The sequence below is a fragment of the Camelus dromedarius genome, chromosome 7 (assembly GCF_036321535.1).
Source record: "Camelus dromedarius isolate mCamDro1 chromosome 7, mCamDro1.pat, whole genome shotgun sequence".
NCBI classification, from domain to species: Eukaryota; Metazoa; Chordata; class Mammalia; order Artiodactyla; family Camelidae; genus Camelus; species Camelus dromedarius.
In genome coordinates, this window is record NC_087442.1 from 53,145,134 (window position 1) to 53,169,503 (window position 24,370).

A 24,370-nucleotide genomic window follows, 5' to 3' on the forward strand; every position below is an offset into this window, starting at 1 on the left:
TGAGATTATGGATGTTCACTAAACTTACTGTGGTCATCATTTGATGATACAAGTAAGACAAATTATTATGCTGTACACCCTAAGCTATAGTGCTGTAATCAATCTCAATAAAACTGGAATAAAAAATAAAATTAAAATCTTTGCTCTCTTCTCCACTCACTTGAGCTCACACTCTTTGAAAACTGCCTCCAACTCCCCTTGAGTTTTCCTCATCTCTTTTCATCCTGCTTATCACCAGCTGAATCTTTCTAGAACTCACTAGACACTCTTCAAACTTTTAGTTGTTAATCATCCGCTACATAGTAAAGTCTAAGCTCCTGAACCTAGAAATCAAAATCCTCAAAATATGGCCCGTACCTCTCTTCTCAGCCATATCTCTATCCTGTCTGACTCAGTGTAATCCACCCACAGAGAAAAACCAGCTTTTCAAGTAACTGGTTCTATCTTGTTTCAATGCCCTTTCTTCAGTCAATAAATGACTTGAAATTTCTTCACATTGAAATCATGTTCACCAAGATCCAGTGTGAATGCCACTTCCTGCCAAGAGCTTTTCCTGATCTCTCCATCTGGAAGGAATTACCTTATTAAAGCTCTTAGTGACACTCTTATAACACTTAGATTCTTCTTTTTTGTATTATGTCCCCTGTTAGGTTTTTCATTTCTTCCAGACAAAAAACACATCATCCGCTCTTCCCCTTCATCTCTTATGGTTCTTGGTATAAATTCTGGATTCAGGATGGTTGTTTTAAAGTAACAACTAGATGCATAAATGGTCGTAATGTGTAACTGGCAATAATGATTTTCTAGGGGCACTCAACTTATGAAATATTTCTCTTTGGTGCTTTTAATTATTCTTGAAATACAAAGGTGTTCTTTTTTTAATGGGAGTATAACCGACTGACAATGTTGTGTTAATTTCTGGTACAGAGGTGTTCTTGCTTCACTGGATGTATGTGGACCTTAAAAACCACCCCATCCAACACTAGCACTATAGTTGAGAAATATGAGAACCATGACTTGCCCAAATCATACTGTGAAGGATAACACTGGGTCCAGAAGTTGGACTAATTCTCTGTTCAAGTAATTTATTCATTTATTTCATCATGAATTAGTAAATTTATTTTTCACATTTGTATACAGGTATCGTATAAGCTTAGGAAACTAATGCCCACTATTCTTCAGCTGGCCCACATTCTTCAGCTGATGTAGCCTCCAGATCATCTGGGCGGGGCTGCAGACTGACAGCTGGGTTCAGGTTTTCTTCATGTGTCTTCTTTCTGGTGGCCCAGCTAAAAAGGCAGGATCTACCCTGGGCCATGGTCTTTTTTCCTTTTTTTCTGAATTGTCACACTATCATTTCTGCCCACATTCCATTGGCCAAAGGAAGTCATTTGGCCAAGCCCTGTATCAATGCTCCTAATGATGAGAACCCCCAAATCATGTGGCAGAGTGCATGGATACATAGGAAAGATGTGAAGAACTGAGAACAATAATCTACCTATTACATGTATATTTATAATTTGTTTTTATTATGTTTAAATTCATATTTAATATCTGAAATATGAATATATGTCAAAATGGCTTACTTCTAAAGATACAATTATTGATATCCCTTGTAACAGTAAAACTTAAAATAAGTGAAAATTAACTCATATAGAAATTTAGTTTCTATAGCTCCACTATGAAATTGGAAAAATACAGATATTCAATTTTGTCTTCATACTTGACAAAATGTTTATATGACTGACCTACACTAGCTATTTTTATTACCCATAATTCCATTAGTGTGAGAAATTACAGCAGTTTCATGTATGCTATCAAGGTAAATAAGTAAAACCGCGTTTTCAAATCGTGAGGAATTTGGATTTTGTTTTCAGTTCTCACCAAACAGGAGAATGAAGAGGTGTAACTTTTAATCTTTAATAATAAAATTCATGAGAAAATTACTGAAGAACTGAATTTGTAACAATTACCCTGGTTGATTCTGATCCATATTGCCCTAAATCAGTTTCAGTTAACACTTCCTTAAAAGGGAAACCTTATGGAGCATGTTAACATAGATACACTTAGAATATTTTACACATTTGAATTGACTTCCAAATGAAATTAACATCATTAAACAAAATATTCAACATTTATTAATTTTTCCAAATCTTAGCCTTCCTGATTGCCAGTGATGGCCTACAGTCTAAGCAAAATATTAAATAAGCAAAATATTATATTTTATGCAATTTTATTTCAAGAAGCCTACTACTTTCCATGATACTTAGTAACATCAATCACTATGCATTTAGCTATAATTTTGTTAATAATACTGAGATAGTCAAACCCTTAAATTCCTTTCAAGCTCATCATATACAGGATGGAACAGTTTTAGAAACCTCAAAATAATAAGGAGAATTTAGGACTCATTTAATGGTTTAACTGTTTTTTCCCCCTTGGAAATTAACATGCAAGTAATAACTATTAAATACCAGTCATACTTAAGATTTTGGCTTTGAAAATTGAAGATAAAAAGTTGACTAAAATGTGTTATTGTAGCAAACTTAAAGGTTAAATACTGAAATCTCTCTCTCAGTTACTTTATATCTGTTTGAGTTGGCTATCCAACCCCAAAATCCTTAGGCCATTTTTTTTAGAAATTTCTTGTCAAAATGAGCCCCCCAATTCTGACTTTTTTCTTTTGCCACGTACAGTTTAATAACTGCTGATTCTCTCTCTCTTTTTTTAGGAGTTTTGAAGAGGGTAACCCATCAGGTATGTTATTTCCCCCCAGCTGCCATGGGTGGAGAATAGGTAAGAGAGGTTCCATAAGAAAATGGGGCTTCCTAACTATCATCACATCTTTAAAGAAGAAGCACAAAACATTTATTTAGTTCAGCCAATTTTGATTTTCTTCTGTCTCTATAAGGTGGGGATGGAGAGGCAGGAAGAATAGTCTAATTTGAAGTAATTTGTAGTGAAAATAAATTGTTTATTTTTATGTAATTACTCAATGTTTTATTGATTTATTTTAACTAGAGTTTAAGTCTATATCAAGCAAGACCAAGAGCTATGTGAAAATTACTCTGAAACAGTTGTCAACCTTAGCAGTGTTGGTGTGTTAAGAAATTCTTTGGCTTTTATTGGAATTGTTTATTCCTATTTATAAGGAAAAGTATTTGAATTTCTCTAATACTAAGAATGCTAGACTGGGAGTTAATGCTAATTTACTAACATATATGGTGGTAAGAATGGGAATGTCTGTCTCTAGATCTTTATTTCATTTCCTATAGTGAGGAATCGGTGCTGTATCAGCTTTAGGGTCCCATCTGATAATAGATTACTGTAATAATAAAGAATTAAACTTATCCATCATTTTTACATACCAATATTCATAATGATCAAAATATGGAGTATATTCATGGCAATCATACATATAAAACGTGACAGGATAGTTTATTGTTATATTAATTTGTTTTTTGTTTTCACTGCTATGGAAGGATCAAGAAGAACAATGGCTACTTTTACTTTAATATCTCTGTTACATTCCCATTCTCATTTCATTAAGTAGCCAGAATTTATGTTCCTTTTGTTTCTTGAAGACAATCTCCCTCCATAGCTTACGTTTTTAAAAGATTCAGGTTATTTAGGGGTTATGCTGGAGATTGGAGAGAGAGGGAAAAGAATAGGGGAAGATGCAGGGCTGAAGAAGCATCAAAGGAAGGGGATTGAAGACTACTGGACTCATGATTAACAGGGGTCTGTGTCTTAGTCCTTCCTGAAACCACAGGAGTATGGAAGAAACAGGAAGAGTTTGGTGAAGTACATGGGGCTTCCAGGGATCCTGAAGGACTTAACAAAAATTCCTTTGACTGGCACTACTTACCTTCAAGAAGAAGTGATTACCAAACCATAAAAGAAGAAAATAAGAGAAGGAAAGAAACAGAGAGGAACTGCAAAAACAGCCAGAAAACAATTAACAAAATGGAAATAAGCATATGTCGATCAATAATTATTTTCAGTGTAAATGAACTAAACTCTTCAATCAAAAGGCACAGAGTGGATGAACGGATTTTAAAAAAAGATTAATCTATATGCTGCCTACAAGAGACTCACTTTAGATGTAAGGACACAGACTGAAAGCGAAGAGAGGCAAAACGATAGTCCATACAGTTGGAAATCAAAAGAAAGCTGGAATAGCCGTATGTAATCAGGCAAAATACACTTTAAAATAAATACTGTAATAAGAGACAAAGAAGGGCATTACATAATGATAAAGGGATCAATCCAACAAGAAGATATAACATTTGTAAATATTTATGCACCCAACATAGGAGATCTAAATAGAGCAAGTATTAACAAACTAAAAAGAGAAATAGATAGAGATACAATAATAGTAGGGAACTTTAATATCCTATTTACATCAATAAATCGATCATCTCGACAGAAAATCAATAAGGAAACATCAGCGTTAAATGACATGTTAGACTAGATGGACTCACAGATATTATAGAACATTCCATACAATAACAACAGAATACAGTTGACTCTTGAACATGGATCAAACGGCATGGATCCACTTATATACAGATTCTTTTCAATAAATATATTAGGAAAATTTTTAGTGATTTGGAACAATCTGAAAAAACTTAGATAAACTGCATAAGCTAAAAATATTGAAAAAATTAAGAAAAAGTTAGGTATGTCATGAATGCATAAAATACATGTAAGATATACAAGTAATATATAAAATATGTATTAGTCATTTGTTTGTGTTATTTGTAAGGCTTCAGTCAACAGTAGGTTATTAGTAGCTTTTAGAAAGTGGAAAGTTGTGCATGAATTTTTGACTGCATGAGAGGTCAGTATCCCTAACCCACGTGTCATTCAAGGGTCAGTTGTACACATTCTTCTGAAGTGCACATGGAAAATTTCCTAAGATACATCATATGTGAGGCCATAAAACAGTCTTAATAAGTTTAAGAAGACTGAAATCATATCAAGCATCTTTTCTGACCAAATGGTACGAAACTAGAAATAATTACACAAAGGAAACTGGAAAATTCATAAATAGCCGAGATTAAGCAACATGCTATTGAACAACAAACAAGTCAAAGAAAAGATTAAAAAAAAAACCTTGAGACAAATGAAAATGGAATTGTAACATGCCACAGTTTATGGGATCTAGCAAAAGCAGCTCCAAGAGGGAAGTTCATAGAGATAAATGCCTACCACAGGAAACAAAAAAAGGTCTCAAATAAACAACCTGACTTTACAACAAAAGGAACTAGAAAAGGAAGAACAAAGCCCAAAGTTTATAGAAGAAAGGAAATAGCAGACTAGAGCATAAATAAATAAAATTAGAACTATAAAGATAATAGAAAAGATCAATGAAACTAAAAGCTGGTTTTTTGAAAAGATAAGCAACCAAGATTGATAAACCTTTGGCTAGACTCACCAAAAAAAAAAAAAGGGAGTACTCAAATTTTAAAAATCAGAAATGAAAGAGGAGCTATTATAAATGATGTACAGAAATATAAAGGATCATGAAAGATTACTGTGAATAATTACACACTAAAAAAACTAGACAACCTAAAGAAATGGATAAATTCCTAGAAACTTACAATCTATCTACACTGATTTGTAATGGAATAGAAAATCTGAACAGACATTGATTATTAGTAAGGAGACTGAATCAGTAATCAAAATTCCCCCAATGAACAAAAGTCCAGGACCAGACAGCTTCACTGGTAAATTTTACCAAACGTTCACAGAATTAATTCCAATCCTTCCAAACTATTCTAAAAAAAAAAATCAAAGAGGAAGGAACTCTTCCAAACTATTTTTTTTAACAAGGCCAGCATTGCCCTGATACCAAAACTAGACAAGGACATCACAAGAAAAGAAAATTACAAGCTGACATTCCTGATGAATATAGATACAATAATCCTCAACAAAATATTGGCAAACTGAGTTAAAAAATACATTGAAAGTTTTATACAACACTGCAGTCAAATGAGATTTATTTCAAGAATGCAAGAATAATCCAACATACATAAATCAGTCAATGTGATACATTGAATGAACAAATTAAAGAGTAAAAGTCAAAAGATCATCTCAGTAGATGCAGAAATAGCATTTGACAAGATTTAATATCCATTTGCAATAACATCTCTTAACAAAGTGTGTATATAGAGAACATACTGCAGTGTAATAAAGGCCATATATGACAAGCCCGTGGCTAATGTCATTCTCAATGGTGAAAAGCTGAAAGCTGTTCCTCCGAGACCAGGAATAACACAAAGATGCCCACTCTTGCCACTTTTATTGAACATACTTTTGGAAGTTCTAGCCAGATCAATTAGGCAAGAAAAAGAAATAAGTCACCCAAAGAACGTTAGAAGTTAAACTGCCACTATTTGCAGGTGACATGCTGCTATATATATATATATATATATACCCCAAGGGACTTCACTAAAAACCTGTTAGAACTAATAAACTAATAAACAAATTTAGTAAACTTGATACTACAAAATCAATGCATGAAAATCTATTGCATTTCTAGACACTAATAATGTCAAAGAAATTAGGAAAACAAACCCATTTACAAGTGTGTCAAAAAGAGTAAAATTCCTGGAATAAACTTAATTAAAGAGGTCAAAGGCCTGTACACTGAAAACTATAAGATATTAATGAAAGAAATCAAAAGTGATAAAATAAATGGAAAGAGATTCCATTCATTTCATGCTCATGGATTAAAAGAACTAATAATGTTAAAATGTCTATACCACCCAAGGCAATACACAGATTCAATACAATTCCTATCAAAATTCCAATGGCATTTTTCACAGAACTAGAAAAAAAAATCTTAAAATTTGTATGGAATCATAAAAGACCCCCCTAAAAGCCAAAGCAATCTTGAGAAAAAAGAGCAAGGCTGGAGGCAACACTCTCCCTGATTTCAAACTATTACAAAAGCATAGTAAATAAAACAGTATGGTATTGGCATAAAGGCAGAGGTATAGATCAATGGAACAGAATAGGCAGCCCCCAAATAAACTCATACATACATACATGCTCAATTAATTTATGACAGAGGAGCCAGGAATACTCAAGGGGGAAAAGACAGCCTCTTCAATATATGATATTGGGAAAATTGGACAGCCACATGCAAAAGAACAAAACAAATCATTAATCATCAAGGAAATGCAAATTAAAACCACAATGAGATATCACCTCACCCTTATTAGCATGGCCATTATAATAAAAGACTAGAAGTAACAAGCGTCAGCAAGGATGTGGAGAAAAAGGAAATCCTGGTGCACTGTTGGTGGGAATATAAATTGGTGCAACCACCATGGAAAACAGTATGGAGGTTTCCCAAGAGATTAAAAATAGAATACTGTATGATCTAGTAATTCTACTTTGAGGGTAATTTATCTGAAGAAAATAAAAACACTAACTCAAAACGATATATGTATCCTTATGTTCATTGTAATATTACTTGCAATAGCTAAGATATGGAAATAATCTAAATGTCCATCAATGGATGGCTGAATAAAGATGTGGTGTATATATACAATGGATTACTCAGTCGTAAAAATGATGACATCATGCTATTTCTGACAACATGGTTGGAATTCAAGGGCCTTATGCTAAATGAAAAAGGTCAGATAGAAAAGACAGATACTATACATGTATGTATGTGTTTGTGTGTGTACACATATAAAAGAATAAATAAAAAATTAGAGAACAGAATAGTGGTTGCCAGAGCTGGGGGTGGGAGGTAGGAGAAATGGAAGAACTGTTTTTGATCTTTTTTTAAGTTTAAAAAACTGCGTAAAAACTAAAGCTAAAGAAATTAAAATATACTTTATTGTTTGGGGAAAAAATGGGCTTGGATATTGAGCATGTGGTTAGAGTCATCCTTGACTAAAGAACTGAAGCCTTCTCCCATTTCCCAGTTGTCTTATAAAACTCCTGGATTCCTGTGTAGTCCTAGAGAGGCAGGTAAGTATTGCCAGAATGACTGAATTTGGATCTCTCACCAGCCAAACAAGAAGAGGCTTGGAGTCAGATTCAATTTGATTTAGTGACAAGAAAGATAACATGCCATTTCTTGCTCATGAGCACAGAAACTGAGAATTATAATGGCAGCAAGTACTGAGCAATAAAAATTCTTTTGAAAATTGACTATAAAACATAACTCTGAATAGTTAAATAAGGATTACTTTCCTCTGTTATAAACATCAAAAGGCAAAGTTCAAACTATATATATATTATATGGACATGTATGTTCCAGTAGAGTGAAAATAGTGTTGTGTTTGGTAGAATGCTGCATGGTAGGGAAAAACTCCCTAGAATTTTTCAATGCACAGAAAAATTTAAAGCTCTCAAATTTGTTTTTACAAACCCAAGGGGTGAAACCTAACATTAAAAAAAAAAAAATACAGCATTCTTTAGTCCTTATCTGTGTACATCACTACTCATGCAAGAGATTTGCCTCTACAAAGCTTGGTTATTCTGAGAGACAGCTCAGTGAACTTGTCACCATTTGTGAGGTAATGGTGGCAAAAAGCTCTCCTACATATCAAGTATCCTGCCTCTAGTCCCAATTTCTGATTTTGCATCCGTGGGCTTGGTTAAATTGCTTTACTTTCCTGATTCTCAGTGGTATCATCCATAAGTTAAAAAGATTATAATGAGAGATTCCAAAGCTTCAGCTCTTACATTTTCTATTATAATGATAATTTTTCCAAATACTTTATTTCCCTGGGCTTTAGCCAAATATCCTAAGAACCGTCATCTTCACTGCCATGCATGTATTAATCTTGCCAGTTAAAGGAATTGCTACAATGATTCTCTCATCAACTAAAAATTTCAGAGTTCCCTGTTCTTACTGTCTTGAGAGTGAGTTATATAACAAAGTGAGTCTCAATACGAGTACGTTAAACTTGCACCAGTATTCGAGCAAAAGCAACATTACTTACTTCATTTTATTTACGAGATGCTCCCCACATGTTTTAAATTGTTTCAAAGGAAATCAGCACTCAAAGGCTCTCTTATGTTAAAATTATCCCGTTAAAAATATGCTGCCCACATTGATGCCAGATACAGATGATTTAAGCATCACCTTTTGGTCTACATATTGTATTCCATTCACTAAATATAAGGCATGTATTTACGATTTTTTTCAAAAATGTTTTTCTAGAGGCATCTGTCAGGCATGTGCCCACTGCTAACGAGAGAACCAGGATATCAGAGCCCCAGTATTCTTTTGAATTTAAAGATCTATGTTTGCTGGAAATCAGTTCAATAATTGTATAATCACAGTGTGCATACATGTTTTGTATGTTAGCCTTTATCAATGGGGATTGTCTGCCATATTTTAGTGAGACTAAAACACAGGCATCTGTTTGAACTCTATATACTCAGATGAGTCCATAGGATTTGAGGAAAGAAAGCAGAGAAAGATAGTAATTCCATTTTATAGTTAAAAAACTGAAGCAGAGACATAATTGAGTCCACAAAGTTATGGAGTAGGCAATGTTATATCTAGAACATAAAGAATCTTAAGCCATTGATCTTTCATTGAATGAAAATACATTAAGTCAGATGGATTAATTCTCTCAGTAAAACTTCCTGGCTATACTTTGTACTTACCAAAGTGCAAGAATATTTAGTCAAAAAAGTAAGTTTTCACCCACTTTCTAAAGAAGCTATAACACAGATAATTAACATAAAATATATAATATTGGGGGTGGGGGGGTGGGGAATGCAGCCTGTCTTAGGAAGTGTCTATGCAATTTTTACATCTAAACACCAACGAAATAATAATTTTGATTTCCTTAACCCAGAGAAAATAAGCTAAGTGGCAAATTGTAGGAAAAGCTTATATGAAGAGACAAATATGTCATAAATATTTTTCTCCCCCAATATTTAAAAGATATGTTTAAATTTATATATTTTTGTATATACACATAGATTTACTCTAAAGAACCATTATTTTCAATCCCTGATTTAAATCCCTTTTCTTTATAGACTTAAAAATCATGCCCATATATATAACTTCAGTTTGAAAGCAAAATTTTTATAATAATATATAATCTACCTCCTGACACTATTAGCAGCTACTTCCTAAATTCTATGTATTATATTCACTTTACCATACTAGAAATGGAAATTACCCTCCTCTGTTAGCCTTCCATTAAAGATACGCCACTTCATTGAATTAGAGACTTTTGTTGAACATAAGCCAACCATTAGCATGAGATTATGAATACCAAATGTACATCTATGTCCCACTCCCCTTCATTCTTAAAAGTATGGGGGAATTGGAGAGATTCAAGCATCCAAGCAGTCCTGCCCTTAGACAAGAGGGCACTCAGCACTTGACAAGAACCCACACTGATATGAGCTTTTGCTCGTATTTGTGTCCCCAAATATTATTTGGTCCTGAAGATATTAAGGATGGACTTGCATTTAAATGTCATTTCAGCCATGCTTGGTAATGATCGCTGGTCAGAGATTCTTCTTTAGAGCCTATGATGTATATAGCAAGTGGAATTGCAAGTTATTAATATTTCTCTCCTCCGCCCTCGTTTCCCCCACCCCACTGCTTTTGTTTTTCACTAATGGCTAAGGTGATAATACAGATTGAAAAAGATTTGTGCCTGTGTTGATTAGTAAGAAAGTGGAGAGAAAGGTACTTATTTAATGATAAAAGATTTGCATTTATGTTGAAGGATTTCCTTAGTGTTCAAGTTTTGTATTTTCTTGCACATTTTGGATCAAGGCAAGGACAGGATGACACTGTGGTCTCCTCAAATACAGCTGTTCCTCCATGGAGCTGGAACTGTGAGGCCAACACTTCTGGATTCCAAGCAAAGGTGGTCATGATAGGGGAGAACTAAAGTGCAAAACTGCTGGTGGAAAGTTAAGAAGAAATAAAAATATATGTAGGGCTGCAATTATTAAGTGTACCATAAAATGGTCATTTAAACCAATAAAAACCTTACAAACTGGAGGCTATTGTTGCCTGCATTTCAAAAATGTGGAAACAAGGCTTAGAGAGATTAAATCACCTGCTCAGGAGCACACCGCCATTAAATGGCAGAAGCAGGTTTTGGAATCAGGCAATCTAGCCCCAGGAATTTAGCCTTCTAGATGTCCACCTTCTCTGATCTGAATGAAACATGTTTTCTTTTTCATTTGTCTTCCTAGGCAAGGAGAAGCTTGTTTCTAGTCAGAAAAACTTCACCTCCACTATCAGCTTTTTTTTTTTTTAATAATAAAATAAACTGTTATGAACGACTAGAAAGTGACTGTGCCAAGCACTGATCTAAGTGCAGGACAGAAGAGAATGCCTTTCACCCTTTTATCAGCTCTGTGATGCAGGTATTTTATTATCCCCGTTTTGCAGAACAAATAACTGCACAGACAAGTAAAGAAACTTGCCCAGGGTCACACAGCTGCTAAGGAGAGAAGCTTGGGTTCGCAACAAGGCAGCCTGGCTTCAGAATCTACATTCCTAACCGGGCTGACTTCTCCATTAGACACGTAGACACGGTGTCAGGGGCCCACCACATCTTAGGGGGCCATAAAAATGTTTTGAGTTTCTTTTAAAATCAGAAGCAAGAAGAGAATTTAATAATGCTGAATATAGAATAAAGATCATATTGAACATATAATAAATATAAATAATATAATAGTGAATATATAATGAATTCTTATGCCAACAGTCTTAAAATGTAATAATATAATTATATGTTTTAATTATTAATTTTTTAATGGAGGAAGTAGCCCATGAAAGCAAAGACATTGAGGACCCACAGAAATCAAGCATAGCCATGGTCTTAACCACTGTGCTAAGATAACTCTCATTAATAAATAAAATTTACGAACACTCTTCAGTTTAGTTATGGGAATAACTTTCCCTCATAGTTGTCTGCCTATTATTTAACATTTTTCATGTTCCCCAGGTGATGATATTCCATTATCTCTTCCAACCCAAAAAATTAAGAAGTAGGAATCTTCCTCTTTCTGCAAGTATCACTCATGACTTCTAAACCACATACTGAACATCATAAGGGAAAATACCTGTAGACAAATAAGGCATAGGTGAGGTCAATCTCACAAAGCATAGGGCTGAAGTCAGGCGAATTATTTTGCTAGGCCTCACAGACTGAGTGGAAATTCAGATTGTTTTCTGAGGGGAGATGGATGACGTAGGTTTGAAAATGTTCTGAAAACTATATGGTAGTTTAGAATGTTGTTTCTGATTTGCATTGATGTCAGGCTTTGTTATAATCTACATTTCTTTCTTTTTTTTGGTAATTGAATATCCATGCTTTGCTGCAGAAGTGTTACTATATGAGATTCCAGGGTCCCCTACCCTTTTCTGTCTTATGCAGTGTGCAGTATATTGAGGTACTTATTTCTCTTCTGTATTCTAAAAAATAACCAGGGTTTCACATACGAGGTTGTGGGCTCATCCTTCAGTTTGGGGATTCAGGTTAGGAGAGCAGGTTCCCAATTCTGTCCCCCAGTTAAGTGCCTGTACAGGAAGATCTGTTCACAAGCTGTTAAGGACTGACTATTTATGTTGCTCCCAAAGTCATATGTTGAAACCCTACCCACCAATGTAGGAGGGAGGAGGAGTCAGGCAACAAAAACCAGGGCATCTATGTGACCAAGTGGGAACAGTTTCAACAAGCCAAGTCCATGATGAAATAAAGCCGACGAGTACGCTGGAGAGGGAGGGATGGGGGCGCGTGAGGGAGTCGCGGAGGGCCCCTCTGAAGGGCCGCTTTGCTGACACAGCTCTCCTTCTGGCCTATGCTCTTCCTTTGGTGGGGGTGCTGTATTATTTACGTCTTCCTCACTGAACACACCGCCTGGGACGCCGTGGCGATGAATATGCTGAGAACTGCTGGGAGCAGCTGCTCTTCTCCCTTTGCTGAATAGAGAACTTAATATGAGGAAATAAGTGTAAACTTCAGCATAAGGGATTTCGTTTAGTTATTACTAAGCATATCCCAGTCCTGAAGTGTGAAATCCCTATGTGGTGTGGCAACTTGAAGTTCTGGATTTCCTTCAGGTCTTAGTTTACGTGGGCTGCCATAGTAAAAAACCACAGACTGGCTGAACGACCAAAATTTATTTGCTCACGGTTCCGAAGATTGGAAAGCCAAGATCCGGGTGCCAGCATGGTCCTGTTCTGGTGAGGGCTCTCTTCCTGGCTCTTCACTGTGCGCTCACGTGGCTGAGAGGGGAAGCAAAGGAGGCGGCGAAGGAAAGGGGAGAAAGAGGGAGGGAGGGAGGGAGGGAGAATGAGACAGAAGCCTTCTCTTCCTCTTCTTCCTCTTAATATGAGGCCACTGAACCCGTCATGAAGGCCCTACCTTCAAGAACTAATCGGACCCTCATTACCTCCCAAAGGCCTCATCTCCCAAGGCCATCAGATGAGGGGTTAAAACTTCAACATGTGAAGTTTTTTGGAGGGGGACACAAACATTCAGTCCGTAATGCTTTGTTTTAACAGCTTTAAAAATAGGGTGTGTTTAATAATTACAGTCTTCCCTCAGTCCTGTGACGGGAATACAACCATGAAGAAGACAAAATTCCTGTTCTCCTAGAGCCTTGGGTCTAATTGTGGAAGTCATTTTGCCTAAATTAGAATGGCAAATAAATCTGTTCCATCTGTGATGGATTGGACATTTAAAAAGAAAAAAAAGTTCTCACAGTCAGCCTCTAAGCTGGCCCCCAGAGGTGCCAGCCTCCTGGTCTTCACACCTTTGTGCCAGCCCTCTCTCACATTGTCCTAGTCTGTACAGCCCACGGCATGCAGCAGAATAGATGGTCAGTCACTTCCAAGATCAGGCTGTAAAAGACTGTGATTTCCATCTTGAGCTGTCTCTCTTGGATTATTTGCACTGGGAAGCCATGTCATCATCAGCTCTGTGGAGGAACCCACACACAGTAAAAATCCGAGCCCTGCGGCAAACAGACACAAGGAACCGGGACTGCCAACCACCTCATGGGTGAGCTTGGGGGCAGATTTTCAGCTTCAGATGACTGCAGCTTCAGCCCACAGCTTGACTACAACCTCAGGGGAGAGATCCTGAGCCAGAAACCCCCAGCTAGGTTGCTCCCAGATTCCTGATTCACAGAAACCATTAGATAATATAGGTGGATTGATTTAAGCCACTAGATTTGAGGGTAGTTTGTAAGTCAGTGATGGACGCCTAATGCAGGTTTTCCGCTGCAGATAATTGGAGGGACAATGACCTAGAGTATTCTTGATCAGTGGTCAGATGCAGAAAGTTTAAGTAAGAATTGGTCTACTCTAAGTAAGTATGGCTTTATGTGTTGGAAAATAAGGAGAGAAGTGATGGCACTGATAACAAACTAAATGAGCTATTGATGCCTCTTCCAGCTGTAAGACCGAATTACCCAGAATCCAAGCACTAATATCTTGCTATTACATCAGGAATGAGTCAAATGACAAGAGCTATTTATAATGAATGTCATGGCCTTTTCCTCTGTTTTAACCGATAACACATTATTTTAAGAATTCCGAGCAGATTTCAGTGGGAGTGAGCTTGAGAACTTGTACGTGTATAGGAAAAGTACCTTTGTTTTAACTCTAAATGCAAAGATTATTTTTAGAGTTCATCCATACACATGCCTGAAGCCCTGGGTTCTGCTTCTTGAATACCTTTCTGATAATACCTTCCTTTATTGACTCGAATGATGTCAAGAGTATCAGATACAAATCTTTCCCAACAGAGGTAAGACTCTCATCATAAACAACTTATTTTTCTGGGTGGACTCTGTTGTTCCCGAATATGGTTGATTAAACCAATGAGCGTTAATATTATTTGACACAATAGAAATAGAGTAATTTCAATTTAGAATATAAAAGTGAACCAAGAATAAAAAGTTGAGTTGTATTTAGAGAGTGTCATACAGATACAAAGAAGATTTGTAGCTTTCTTTGATGTGCTCACATGAAATGCCTGTAGTCAAACGGCTATTTTTAAACTTGAGAAGAAATTCAGGACAAAAGGAACACTTTAAATATAAAAGAGACTTCAGGAAGATCACAAAGGAGTGAAATCACTATTACAAAGTTCAAAGACACGTTGTTCTTCAAATACCAAGAAGCTGACTTAAGGATAGTTGGTGACCCTCATTCAGGGAAGACTTTCTAAGTTTTTAGGAAGTGATGGACATGAGGCTGTTCTTTTGCCCCCTTTTCAGAAACTGTTTTGGACCACTTTTCTGTTTTACTTTCTTGAGACTAATCCCTCTGTCCCTGTATTGTGCATTGCTATCAAGCAACAGTTTCTCTCTCCTTCAACTACTGTGCCAGACTTTTTGAACTCAGCAAGGCGATCTTAACTGCAAAATAACTGGCTTGTTGCATCAGGCATCACATGGGCCGACCAGAGGCAGGGAGAAGAATCTGATGTGCTGGTCTCCTGCCTGAGTAGGTTAACTATTGGAGACCAGGATTGGCCCCCACATAGAAAGGGAGCTAGAAAATTAATTTAAACATGGGCAGGAAGTCAGGCTGACTGTTCCAGGTGTTAAGGACAGTTCTAAGCATCATCTAGAAGATCATAGGGATAGATCTGTGACATCAGGCCAACGAGGGCTGACCCAGAGAGGAGAGATCTATCATCTTATGTCAGAGAAAAGCTCTAACAAACAGGACAAGAAAGGCACCTTCCATGAATATCAACTCTGGGAGGCAGTTTAAATATGTTAGCTCATTTCTTCCTTATGGCAATTTTGGAAAATAGGTTTTAGATCCATTATATAGATGTGGAAACTGAGACTCAGAGACATGAAGTCATCTGGCCTGTGTTGGAGCCAGCATTCAAATCTATGACTGTCTGAAGCCAAATCCTCTTTTCCACTACACTGTTTTTTGTTTTGTTTTGTTTTTTCCTATGAGTGACTTCAACACAGCCATTGATTAAAAAGATGAAAATCAGGAGATTTCTTTCATAAGGGATCCCAAGGGCATCTAGTACAAGCCCTTCATTTAATACATTTAAAAAAGAAAGAAAGAAAGTTCACATTGGTACAAGTTGTGAGTCTGAATGATACACTTCAGCTACTTTGCTGTTGGTCACATAAATATCACATATTTAGAAATCACAAAGAACGTTTCTCAGTGTCAAAAAAAAAAAATGAAAGAAACCTATACATAGGAAAAGTATATTCAGCTCAGTGCAGCTTTTGATTTTCTTTTCAACAACAATTTTAAGAGCAAACTTTTATCTAAAAGCTATTTGTCCTCGGGTAACTAGCCCTTTTCAGTTGTCCAGTGAATTTTTGTTTGTTTTCAGATTGCCTACAACATTGCTTAGTTAGTATTTGATATGTGTTCATATCTGTAGAGTAAGACAGTTCAATAGCATGCTAGCCATGCACTGATTCATTCATCCCCCAGCAAGCGTTCAGCACCTTCCATGTGCTGGTGGCTGAGAACACAATTGTAATGAAAGTCCTAAGGAGTTTATTGAATGAAGGACAAAAGTACACATTTACATGGAGTTTAGAGCTATGAAAAAATGCCAGCTCTGAGAGGCCACAAGAAGAGGTTTTTCAAATGCTACCTTTGGGTTCAGAACTGGGGAAAACAAACTATTTCCAGGAAGACCACCCAGAGGAGGTACTTTGGGAAGCCAGCCTGGACATAGTCCTCCCAATGTGTACTACACATAAAGGATGAACTGTATTGTTAGTGATTTAGATTGTTTTAAATCAAGTTGTGTCCCAGGAGAATAAAGTTCATTTCTAAAATGGACTTCGAGAATCCTTTTTTTCCCTTCTGTCACTAATCTGTGTTTTACCTTTAAGAAAAGCACCTCAACTGCACCTGCATCTCTCACTGTGGTCCTGGAAACAGCTACAAGGGTGGAGATCAGTGAACGCGGCTGGTGTTTCACCATTTATTTTAAAGTTACCAATCCCATGCCTTCAAATCTAAAGGAAATGCAAGTGTTCCTCTTTCCAGAGAAAGGTAAAAGATTTATGTTTTGTTCTTTGCTTATTATTTATTCCAAAATTTATGTATCACTCAAAAGTTAAGATCTGCGATACCTAGATATATTGTTACTCTATAAATGAAAGTTTCTCTGAATCTTACAAAACTAAACTACTAATATGCTCACCCTTTAAATAGATTAAAAAATGGCTATGATACATGCACATTGTAACAAACCATTCCAAGTGCTAGAAGAAAAATTTAATTATCTTTTGCTTCATACCTCCAACCAGACCTAATAGAGGTAGATGTAACTAATAATAAAAGGTGGACATGTATTCTTCTGTTGGATGTTAAAAAATCAATACTTGTAAGTACATATAGGACCTATGGGAAGAAACTATAGGTACGTATTATACATTCTCAGTGGGGTGATATTACCCCCAAGTGTTGAACATTTGTTCTTGGAGGGGTAGATGTTAGGTATTATACTAATTTTTGACCTTCTAAAGGATTACAGAACATAAACGGATATATAGTAGATCTATGGTATTAAAATTTATTGAGAAAAGGGTAATTAGGTATACAAAAGGTCCAAAAAGACTCTTTGGGGGGGAATAATGAACAAATGTTGAGACGCACTGGAGTATATGTATATATACACACGTCTCATGCGGGTGTGTATATACACCATTATGCACTAGTTTTTCTTTTGAGCAAAAACAAATTATATGATACTCTGTATTCTACTCTATCTCTTGCTTTTTCACTTACAATGCTATGTCACAGGTAAATCAGGTTTGACACATGCAAATGCTTACAGAGGTCAGGTGGGTAACATGAATAAGAAAAACAGGGCTTAGGGAAGCCTGCGGACCCAAGCTCCTTTACAAGGGATGGAGGTATTCCGCTCCAGCTGGCCGTTGCTATTTGGGAATTTGGGCTCAGTGTTATCATATGCTCAGATTTGTCAAGCAACAGTGGAAATTCAAATTTTATGTGTTGACACTGGATTTTCCATGGGTGTCAACATTATGTGGGTCAAGCAAAACCTGTCCAAACTAGTAAACATTGCAGGTCTCCCTTTGGACTTCTGGTAGAGGTCCAGCTCAGGGTCTGTCCAGAAAGATTCAGAAGCCAACGGCAAGAAAATCCCCTGCAACAGAGTCTTCATGTGATGTGCTTGCTGGGCCCCACTTCAGGCCTAACAAATCAGAAACACCATGGATCCACTCTGAAATCTGAATTTTTAACAGTTTCTTATGTAATTCCAAGTCTGAGAACCAAGAATATAGCATACTTTTTAACAGCTGCATAACTGCCACAATTCAATCCCAAAGTTTGAAATGATCATACTACATTGAAAACCATTTCCTTATTGGTGGGTATTGAAGTTGCTGCCAAATTTTCCCCACTATAAAAATGCTTCAGTAAATGTCCTTAGGCTCATCGCTTTTACTTTTATTGGATAGATTTCCCAAATCAGGATTATTGGGTCTAATTTTAAGGTCTAATAGATATTATACATTTTAGGGTCTAGTAGATATTGTAAGCTTATTTTTGAAAGGTTGCAGAAAGTCTCATTCCAACCGACAATGTATATGAGTGCCCTTACCCCAAAACTAACATCCTTGGATGTTAGATTTTTTTTTCTACCATGATGGGATACAAATGTTTTTAAATTTTTTTAGTGAATAATGTCCTGACTTCTAATGCAGTTAAGAATTTTTTTTTTAACCACATGTTTGCATTTCCTCTACTTGGGGACTTTAGAGATATTCCCCTGCTGACAGTGGCACGGTTAGAGTAGGAACCCACACTTCCCGCAGTGTCAGTTTCCTTGATGACCTGACCTTTGTCCCAGGGTCCACTTTCCTCTCAAATTCCTGCTTCTCTTCCCACAGGGAGTCCACTACAGCCACCAATTATCTTTCACCGTCCTGGCAGATTTCTAAGTTTTCCTTTAAAATTATATTCACCTGTTCATTTCCTTTGCCCATTTGGCTATTTAATAGTTTATCTTTTCCTTATCTATTTGATATAGGTCTGTACAAATGAAGCCATTAACAATTTGCTTTATATAGTATTTTGAAAAATTATAGAAGTTACAATTTACTTAATAATCAACCCAACTGAACAAATTTTATTTAATTTTAATCATATTAACCATTTAAGACAATTAGTACCATTTTATGTATTTATTTTTTTGCTGCTTTTAGAAACAGGCTTTATTTAACATCATGCATTTTCAGTACAATGCTATAGTAAGTTAACTGCAGAAAAGCCACTAGTGAATATTATTTTATTTTATTAAATAACAGCAAAGGAACTATAAAGATTTAAATAGCTTTATATGCAATTTACAAACATTCCAAACTCAGAGATGGATTTTTATGGAAGGAGGTGGGGAGGGGGGCAGCTTTCTCTCAAGAGCTCTAATTTCAAAACCCAGATGGAATTTCAAAATACAAGTAAATAAATGTCAAAGCCTCTTGGCCCCTGCTCAGCCATTCTATGCCTGAAATCCTGCCAAAATGAAATTTTCCATTCAAGGAGGACTGGCATTTACTAAGCTGATTTTTTTCAAGACTCGCTTTCAAAAGTAGTGGAAACTTTGGGCAAGTTTTGACGTTCCTCTCTGTGGATAGAACAGCTGTTTCTGTAGACATTTTCCACAATGGTAACATTTTCTGAAAAATGAATTTTCAGCCCTTCCAGTGTCTTCAGCCACTAGGTCTCCTGGTTTTTCCCAGAGCCCAGCATGGAAGACAAACAGCTGCCCCGCTAATAGCTAGTGTCTCACTAAGTATTGCGGCACAAAAAGGACAGAAACAGAAAGGACAGAAGAGAAAGTGGGAGAGAAGAGGGAGCATGGCCCGATAGGTCACTTGCAAAAGAGAAACATTTGTCTCAAAACTGTATGCTGTTTTGACAAAACTGAGCTGTAGTGAGACTGGCTTGTCTCCTTATTCACATATCATATTCAATTACTGTTAAGATCAAATAGTTAAAAGCTGAGTTCGTTTAAAGACTCCAAAGGGAAAATATGGGGCCCCTGCAAAGCGTAGTAAAATCCGAGGATTAACGCTAGGCTTCTGTCAGTCAGTCCAGCGTTGGTGGGGAGAAAGGGCAGTGCTTTGGGGGGGCCTGTGAAAGAGTAAAGGCTTGGGAAATGGAAACTAAAACTGTCGGCCAGCGAAAACTTGCAGTGTTCTTGAAAGAAGCTTTTAAAGTTGACTGTGGGGAAAATCTAAGGTAGAAATGAAAATTACAGAGCGTTAAGTGAGAAAACTGAAATCCATTTACAGTTGAACTCTTCGCTCATCTAAAAGCAATCATTTGAAGCAGCAAGCAAAAGTTCCTAGTTTATCCTTATGGCTTTCTCCCCGCTTTTTTTAATTCTCTACCTTTTTTTTTTCTTATTGTTTATCTTTTCTTTTCTTTCTTTCTTTCTTTCTTTCTTTTTTTTTTTTTTTTTTTTTTTTTTTGCAGCTTTTCTCGTATGTAGTGCACCCGGGAATTATCCCCCTGTGAACCTTCTTTTAATTTCTGACTTATTTTTTCCCCCTCTTTTGGTTGCTCTCAGATCCAAGACTCCTTTTTCTCATCTTCTAGTATTTGTTCGGTGACAGGACAAAGAGGAGGTAGCGAGACAGAAAAAAGTTTTGTGGTTTGGAAAACTTGGGCCTTTGTTGTGTCATTTCCCCTGCCCCTCCACGCCCCCAACCACGTGACCAAGAAAGGCCGGAATTTTGTGAATGGAGCCGAAAGGTGGCTGCGGGGGTGGGGGAGGCTCCGCCTCCTTCCCTGAAGCGGCCAATCTCCTAGCGGAGCGCTGCGGGGTCAGCAATAAACAACAATGGGCTGGGGACAGGCGGTACGTTATTGGCTGCGGCGGGAACCTCGCGGGGCCGAACCCGAAGCTCCGCCCCCTCCCGGTTACCCTGGATACCCGTCAGGCTCCGGCCACAGAGAATGCCTTTGGAAAGTGTTGCTCAGATTACAGGGGCTGAGTTATCCCGGGAGTGCTGGGCGGCGGGACACCCTTGCTCTTGGCTCCGGGCCTGATTGCACCCTCAGAAAGTCTCCAAGAGCCTTGCTATCCCAGCCTTGAGGCCCAGGCTGCGTCCGAACCCCTCCCTGGCTACGGTAAAGGTGCAGTTCCCGCTCAAAATGCTTATAGGTGCGCTCCTTAGCACCGGCTGCTCTCATTTACTTACTTTCAGAGAGTGCACTCTATGTGTCCTTGCTGTCCGTCCACAGTTATTGTTAACCCCAGTAATACGTTATTTTGTTTTTAATATTAAAAAAATGCTTTTTGACCCTTGACCTCCACGGGTCAAGATTAGAGTCTTGTGCGCTCACACTCCATTTTAATACGGCTCCAACAGCGTTCCATTTAAGGAAGGAAACGTTCAATTAGAAACTGAGAACTGCAGCACGTTTCCCAACGGGCAGAACAGCTGCCGGAAACGTCCTTTGGTCTCTAGCTCTGGTCGCCACCGGGATCACAAATGAATTTCAACACCACTGAGTCCTGGGTCCCATTCCCGAGGCCTCTCATCCCCGGTTGGGCCGAAGCTTCTTAAGTGACTTTGCAGCTGTAAGCCGCATAGGAGTGTCAGGGCAAGTGGTTTCAGAATTGTAGCCCTCACTTTTTAACTTCCCAGTCATTGTCCTTGAAACCCGACCCCCTCGCCTCTCGCCCCTAACTCCAAGCACTGACTGTTTAAAAGCTGGACAGGAAGTGAAAGCGTCAAGTACAGTAAGTGACACCCTCCGCCTCCGTGTGTACGTAACAAAAGCTCAGGAAACGTGCGGGTCCCTAGGATATCTGAGCTACCCCAACCCATCCCCGCTCCTCCCCGCTTCCCCCGAGGACTGGAAACGCCTTGTTCCAGTGTGCGTGCACACGTGGGACAATTTTTATTTTTATACTTTTCCTCGCCTGGATGGCTCTGTCGTTCTCCCAGTGCTCTCTCCCAACGCAACCTCTCCTAAGAAGCAATTCCTCTGCTTCTCCCGGGTTCTTCTTCCATAAGATTTCTTATTGTACTGTCCTGTTGTGAAAGATTTACTTGAGGATGACCTTTAAAAAAATGTTTTTGATAAACCATAACGGTAGTGGTGGGTGTTGAAAAATGGGAAGAGAATTTGGGCCAAAAGCTTAGTGGGGACTAAGCTATAGAGCAAGGGGGGCTCCTTATCAGATTAAAAGTAGAGAGGCTGGATATCTTGAGGAAGGGGAGGTGGGGGACTAAGGAGGCACGGTCTTGGTGGATTGCACTTCCGAGTATATACCTGACCCGAACGAAAGTGCTTTAGGAAATCGGCCCAATAGTGGACTTAACACAGCAGTAAGGAGAACTGGCGACTCGATACACATGGCTTCGGTGTCCCCGGGCGCCTTAACAATAAGCAGCGGTTTAGGACGGCGGTCGATTTCCTCTGTGGCGTTTCCAGGCTGTGGACCCCGCGCCAGCCGGCAGAGCACTGGCTTGGGCAGAGGGGCGCGGGAGATTCACGGGAAGGGGCAGCAAGCCTCCTGATTGACAGCCCGAAATCTGATCTTGTGAAAGAGACGCGGAGCCAATGGGAGGCAGCGATCCATCAGTTTGGATTGGAGGCCCCTGGAGGAGAAGTAGAGGAAAAACCACCGAATTGAGCTCTGTCAGAGGCGCTTTCGGCTTCCAAGGGGGAAGTGCTGGGCAATAATTAATGTTTTTATTAAAATTGGAGGGAATTTTTTGCAGCCGTTCGCCTAGCGTGGCCTTCAGGTGGGTCTTTCCAACAACTTTTTATGTCTCTCCAGATAATTGCATGGTTATGGGTTGCAAAAACTATCCTTATGAAAGAGGTGACTCCCTCTCTTTAGTCCCGTTAGGTGCAAAGCAAGTCTCGTTGATCGCCATTGCTAGTTTTGCACACGTTTGCGAATCAGAGCTGCCCGGGGTACACCGACCGCGCAGGGAAACATCGAGAGTGTAAATAAATACATCGCCTCTTGTTCGGATTTTTGCTACTGCCGAAAATATGTAAATTGTGAACTCTCTTGGCTCTCTTTGGATCCAGGTGAAGGAGGCGGTGTAGGGAGGGTTATTTTTGTGAATGGGACTGCCGGAGGGTAATTAGCTATGCAAATTCGAGAGCTTCATTCATGATTTTTTTTTTTTTAAAGCCTAAAAGCCATCTTGTTCCCCTCTAGGTTGATAGAAGTCCAGATCCTGAGGAAATCTCCAGCTAAATGCTCAAAATATAAAACACTGAGCTGAAATTTGCGAAGAGCAGCAGCATGGATGGATTTTATGACCAGCAAGTGCCTTACATGGTCACCAATGTGAGTGATCAGTTCGAAAGTTGCTGTTTATAAACTTGACTCCGACGGAGGGGGGTGGGGGAGGAGGGAGAGAATGAGAAGGGAGGGGGCAAGGGGGTTGGGATTGCAGATACTTTATCTGCTTTGTTGCCACTGTAGGGCGACTCTGCTTCTAGAAGCCCAGTCTTCAAAATGAGCTTACCTTTCAGTGATTTGGATAAGGCATAGTTTTGTTTTTAAGACCCCTTTTTCTGATGAAAGTGCTCAAGATGAGTGGAAGAGGAGATGGAGGGCAGCAGCAGCTGCTGCACTCAAAGTTTTTGGCTGGGTTTGTCTGCCACATTGAAAAGAATGAAGTTGAGACAAATGCTGACACTTTTGTTTACATGGGGTGTTTTTGTTTCTTTTTTTCTCTCATTTTCTCTCATATTTTTCATTTCACAGCTCTCATTTTGTTCTTTTTTGGGGAGGTTGTCAGAGAGAATAAAATTCACTTTTTTAAAAATCTAACTGATCCAGCCTAAAAACGACTTTAAGTGTATCTGCTTAATGTTGTTTTGATGCTGCGATACCATGCATATGTGACTGATAAATAGTAGTGTATGATGATCGGCACTGGGAAGCAACTCTCAACTCTCCCTGGCTGTTGAATTCTCAGCATAAGCGTTCACTGTCAAATGAACGCAGAAAATGAATATGAGAATGGATACTGTGGACTTTTATTTTTCTATATAGGGAGGGGATCCAGTAGACTTATGTATGCATGTATGTTTGTGTGTGTGTGTGTGTGTGTGTGTGTGTGTGTGTGACATCTGAGGTTTACATTCTTTTAAAGAATTTTATCTTTCCCTTTGTAGAATCAGCGTGGGAGAAATTGTAACGAGAAACCAACAAATGTCAGGAAAAGAAAATTCATTAACAGAGATCTGGCTCATGATTCAGAAGGTGAGGTTTGATTTGGGGCTGAATCCCCTCTCTGTACCTATACTTTCCACCCTCATAAAGAAGAGAGGCACTTCAATGTTACCTTAAGAATAATAAACTTTCAAGTTACTGCGTTTAACCAAGAC

At 38.1% G+C, this 24,370-nt stretch overlaps 1 protein-coding gene across 2 annotated transcripts in view; it reads left to right on the forward strand.

The window, feature by feature from the left end:
- The first annotated feature begins 22,454 nt into the window (after positions 1 to 22,454).
- ETV1 (ETS variant transcription factor 1) overlaps positions 22,455 to 24,370 on the forward strand; it is an 88,164-nt gene continuing 86,248 nt past the window's right edge. Inside the window, exons 1-4 of one of the 2 annotated variants that reach the window (XM_064487534.1) lie at positions 22,455 to 22,761; positions 22,860 to 23,056; positions 23,190 to 23,321; positions 24,158 to 24,245. In XM_064487534.1, the coding sequence (XP_064343604.1) occupies positions 23,277 to 23,321; positions 24,158 to 24,245 (133 nt within the window). In that variant the 5' untranslated portion in view covers positions 22,455 to 22,761; positions 22,860 to 23,056; positions 23,190 to 23,276. The remainder of the gene's footprint in view (positions 22,762 to 22,859; positions 23,057 to 23,189; positions 23,322 to 24,157; positions 24,246 to 24,370) is intronic. The other variant, XM_064487535.1, reaches the window with a different exon arrangement.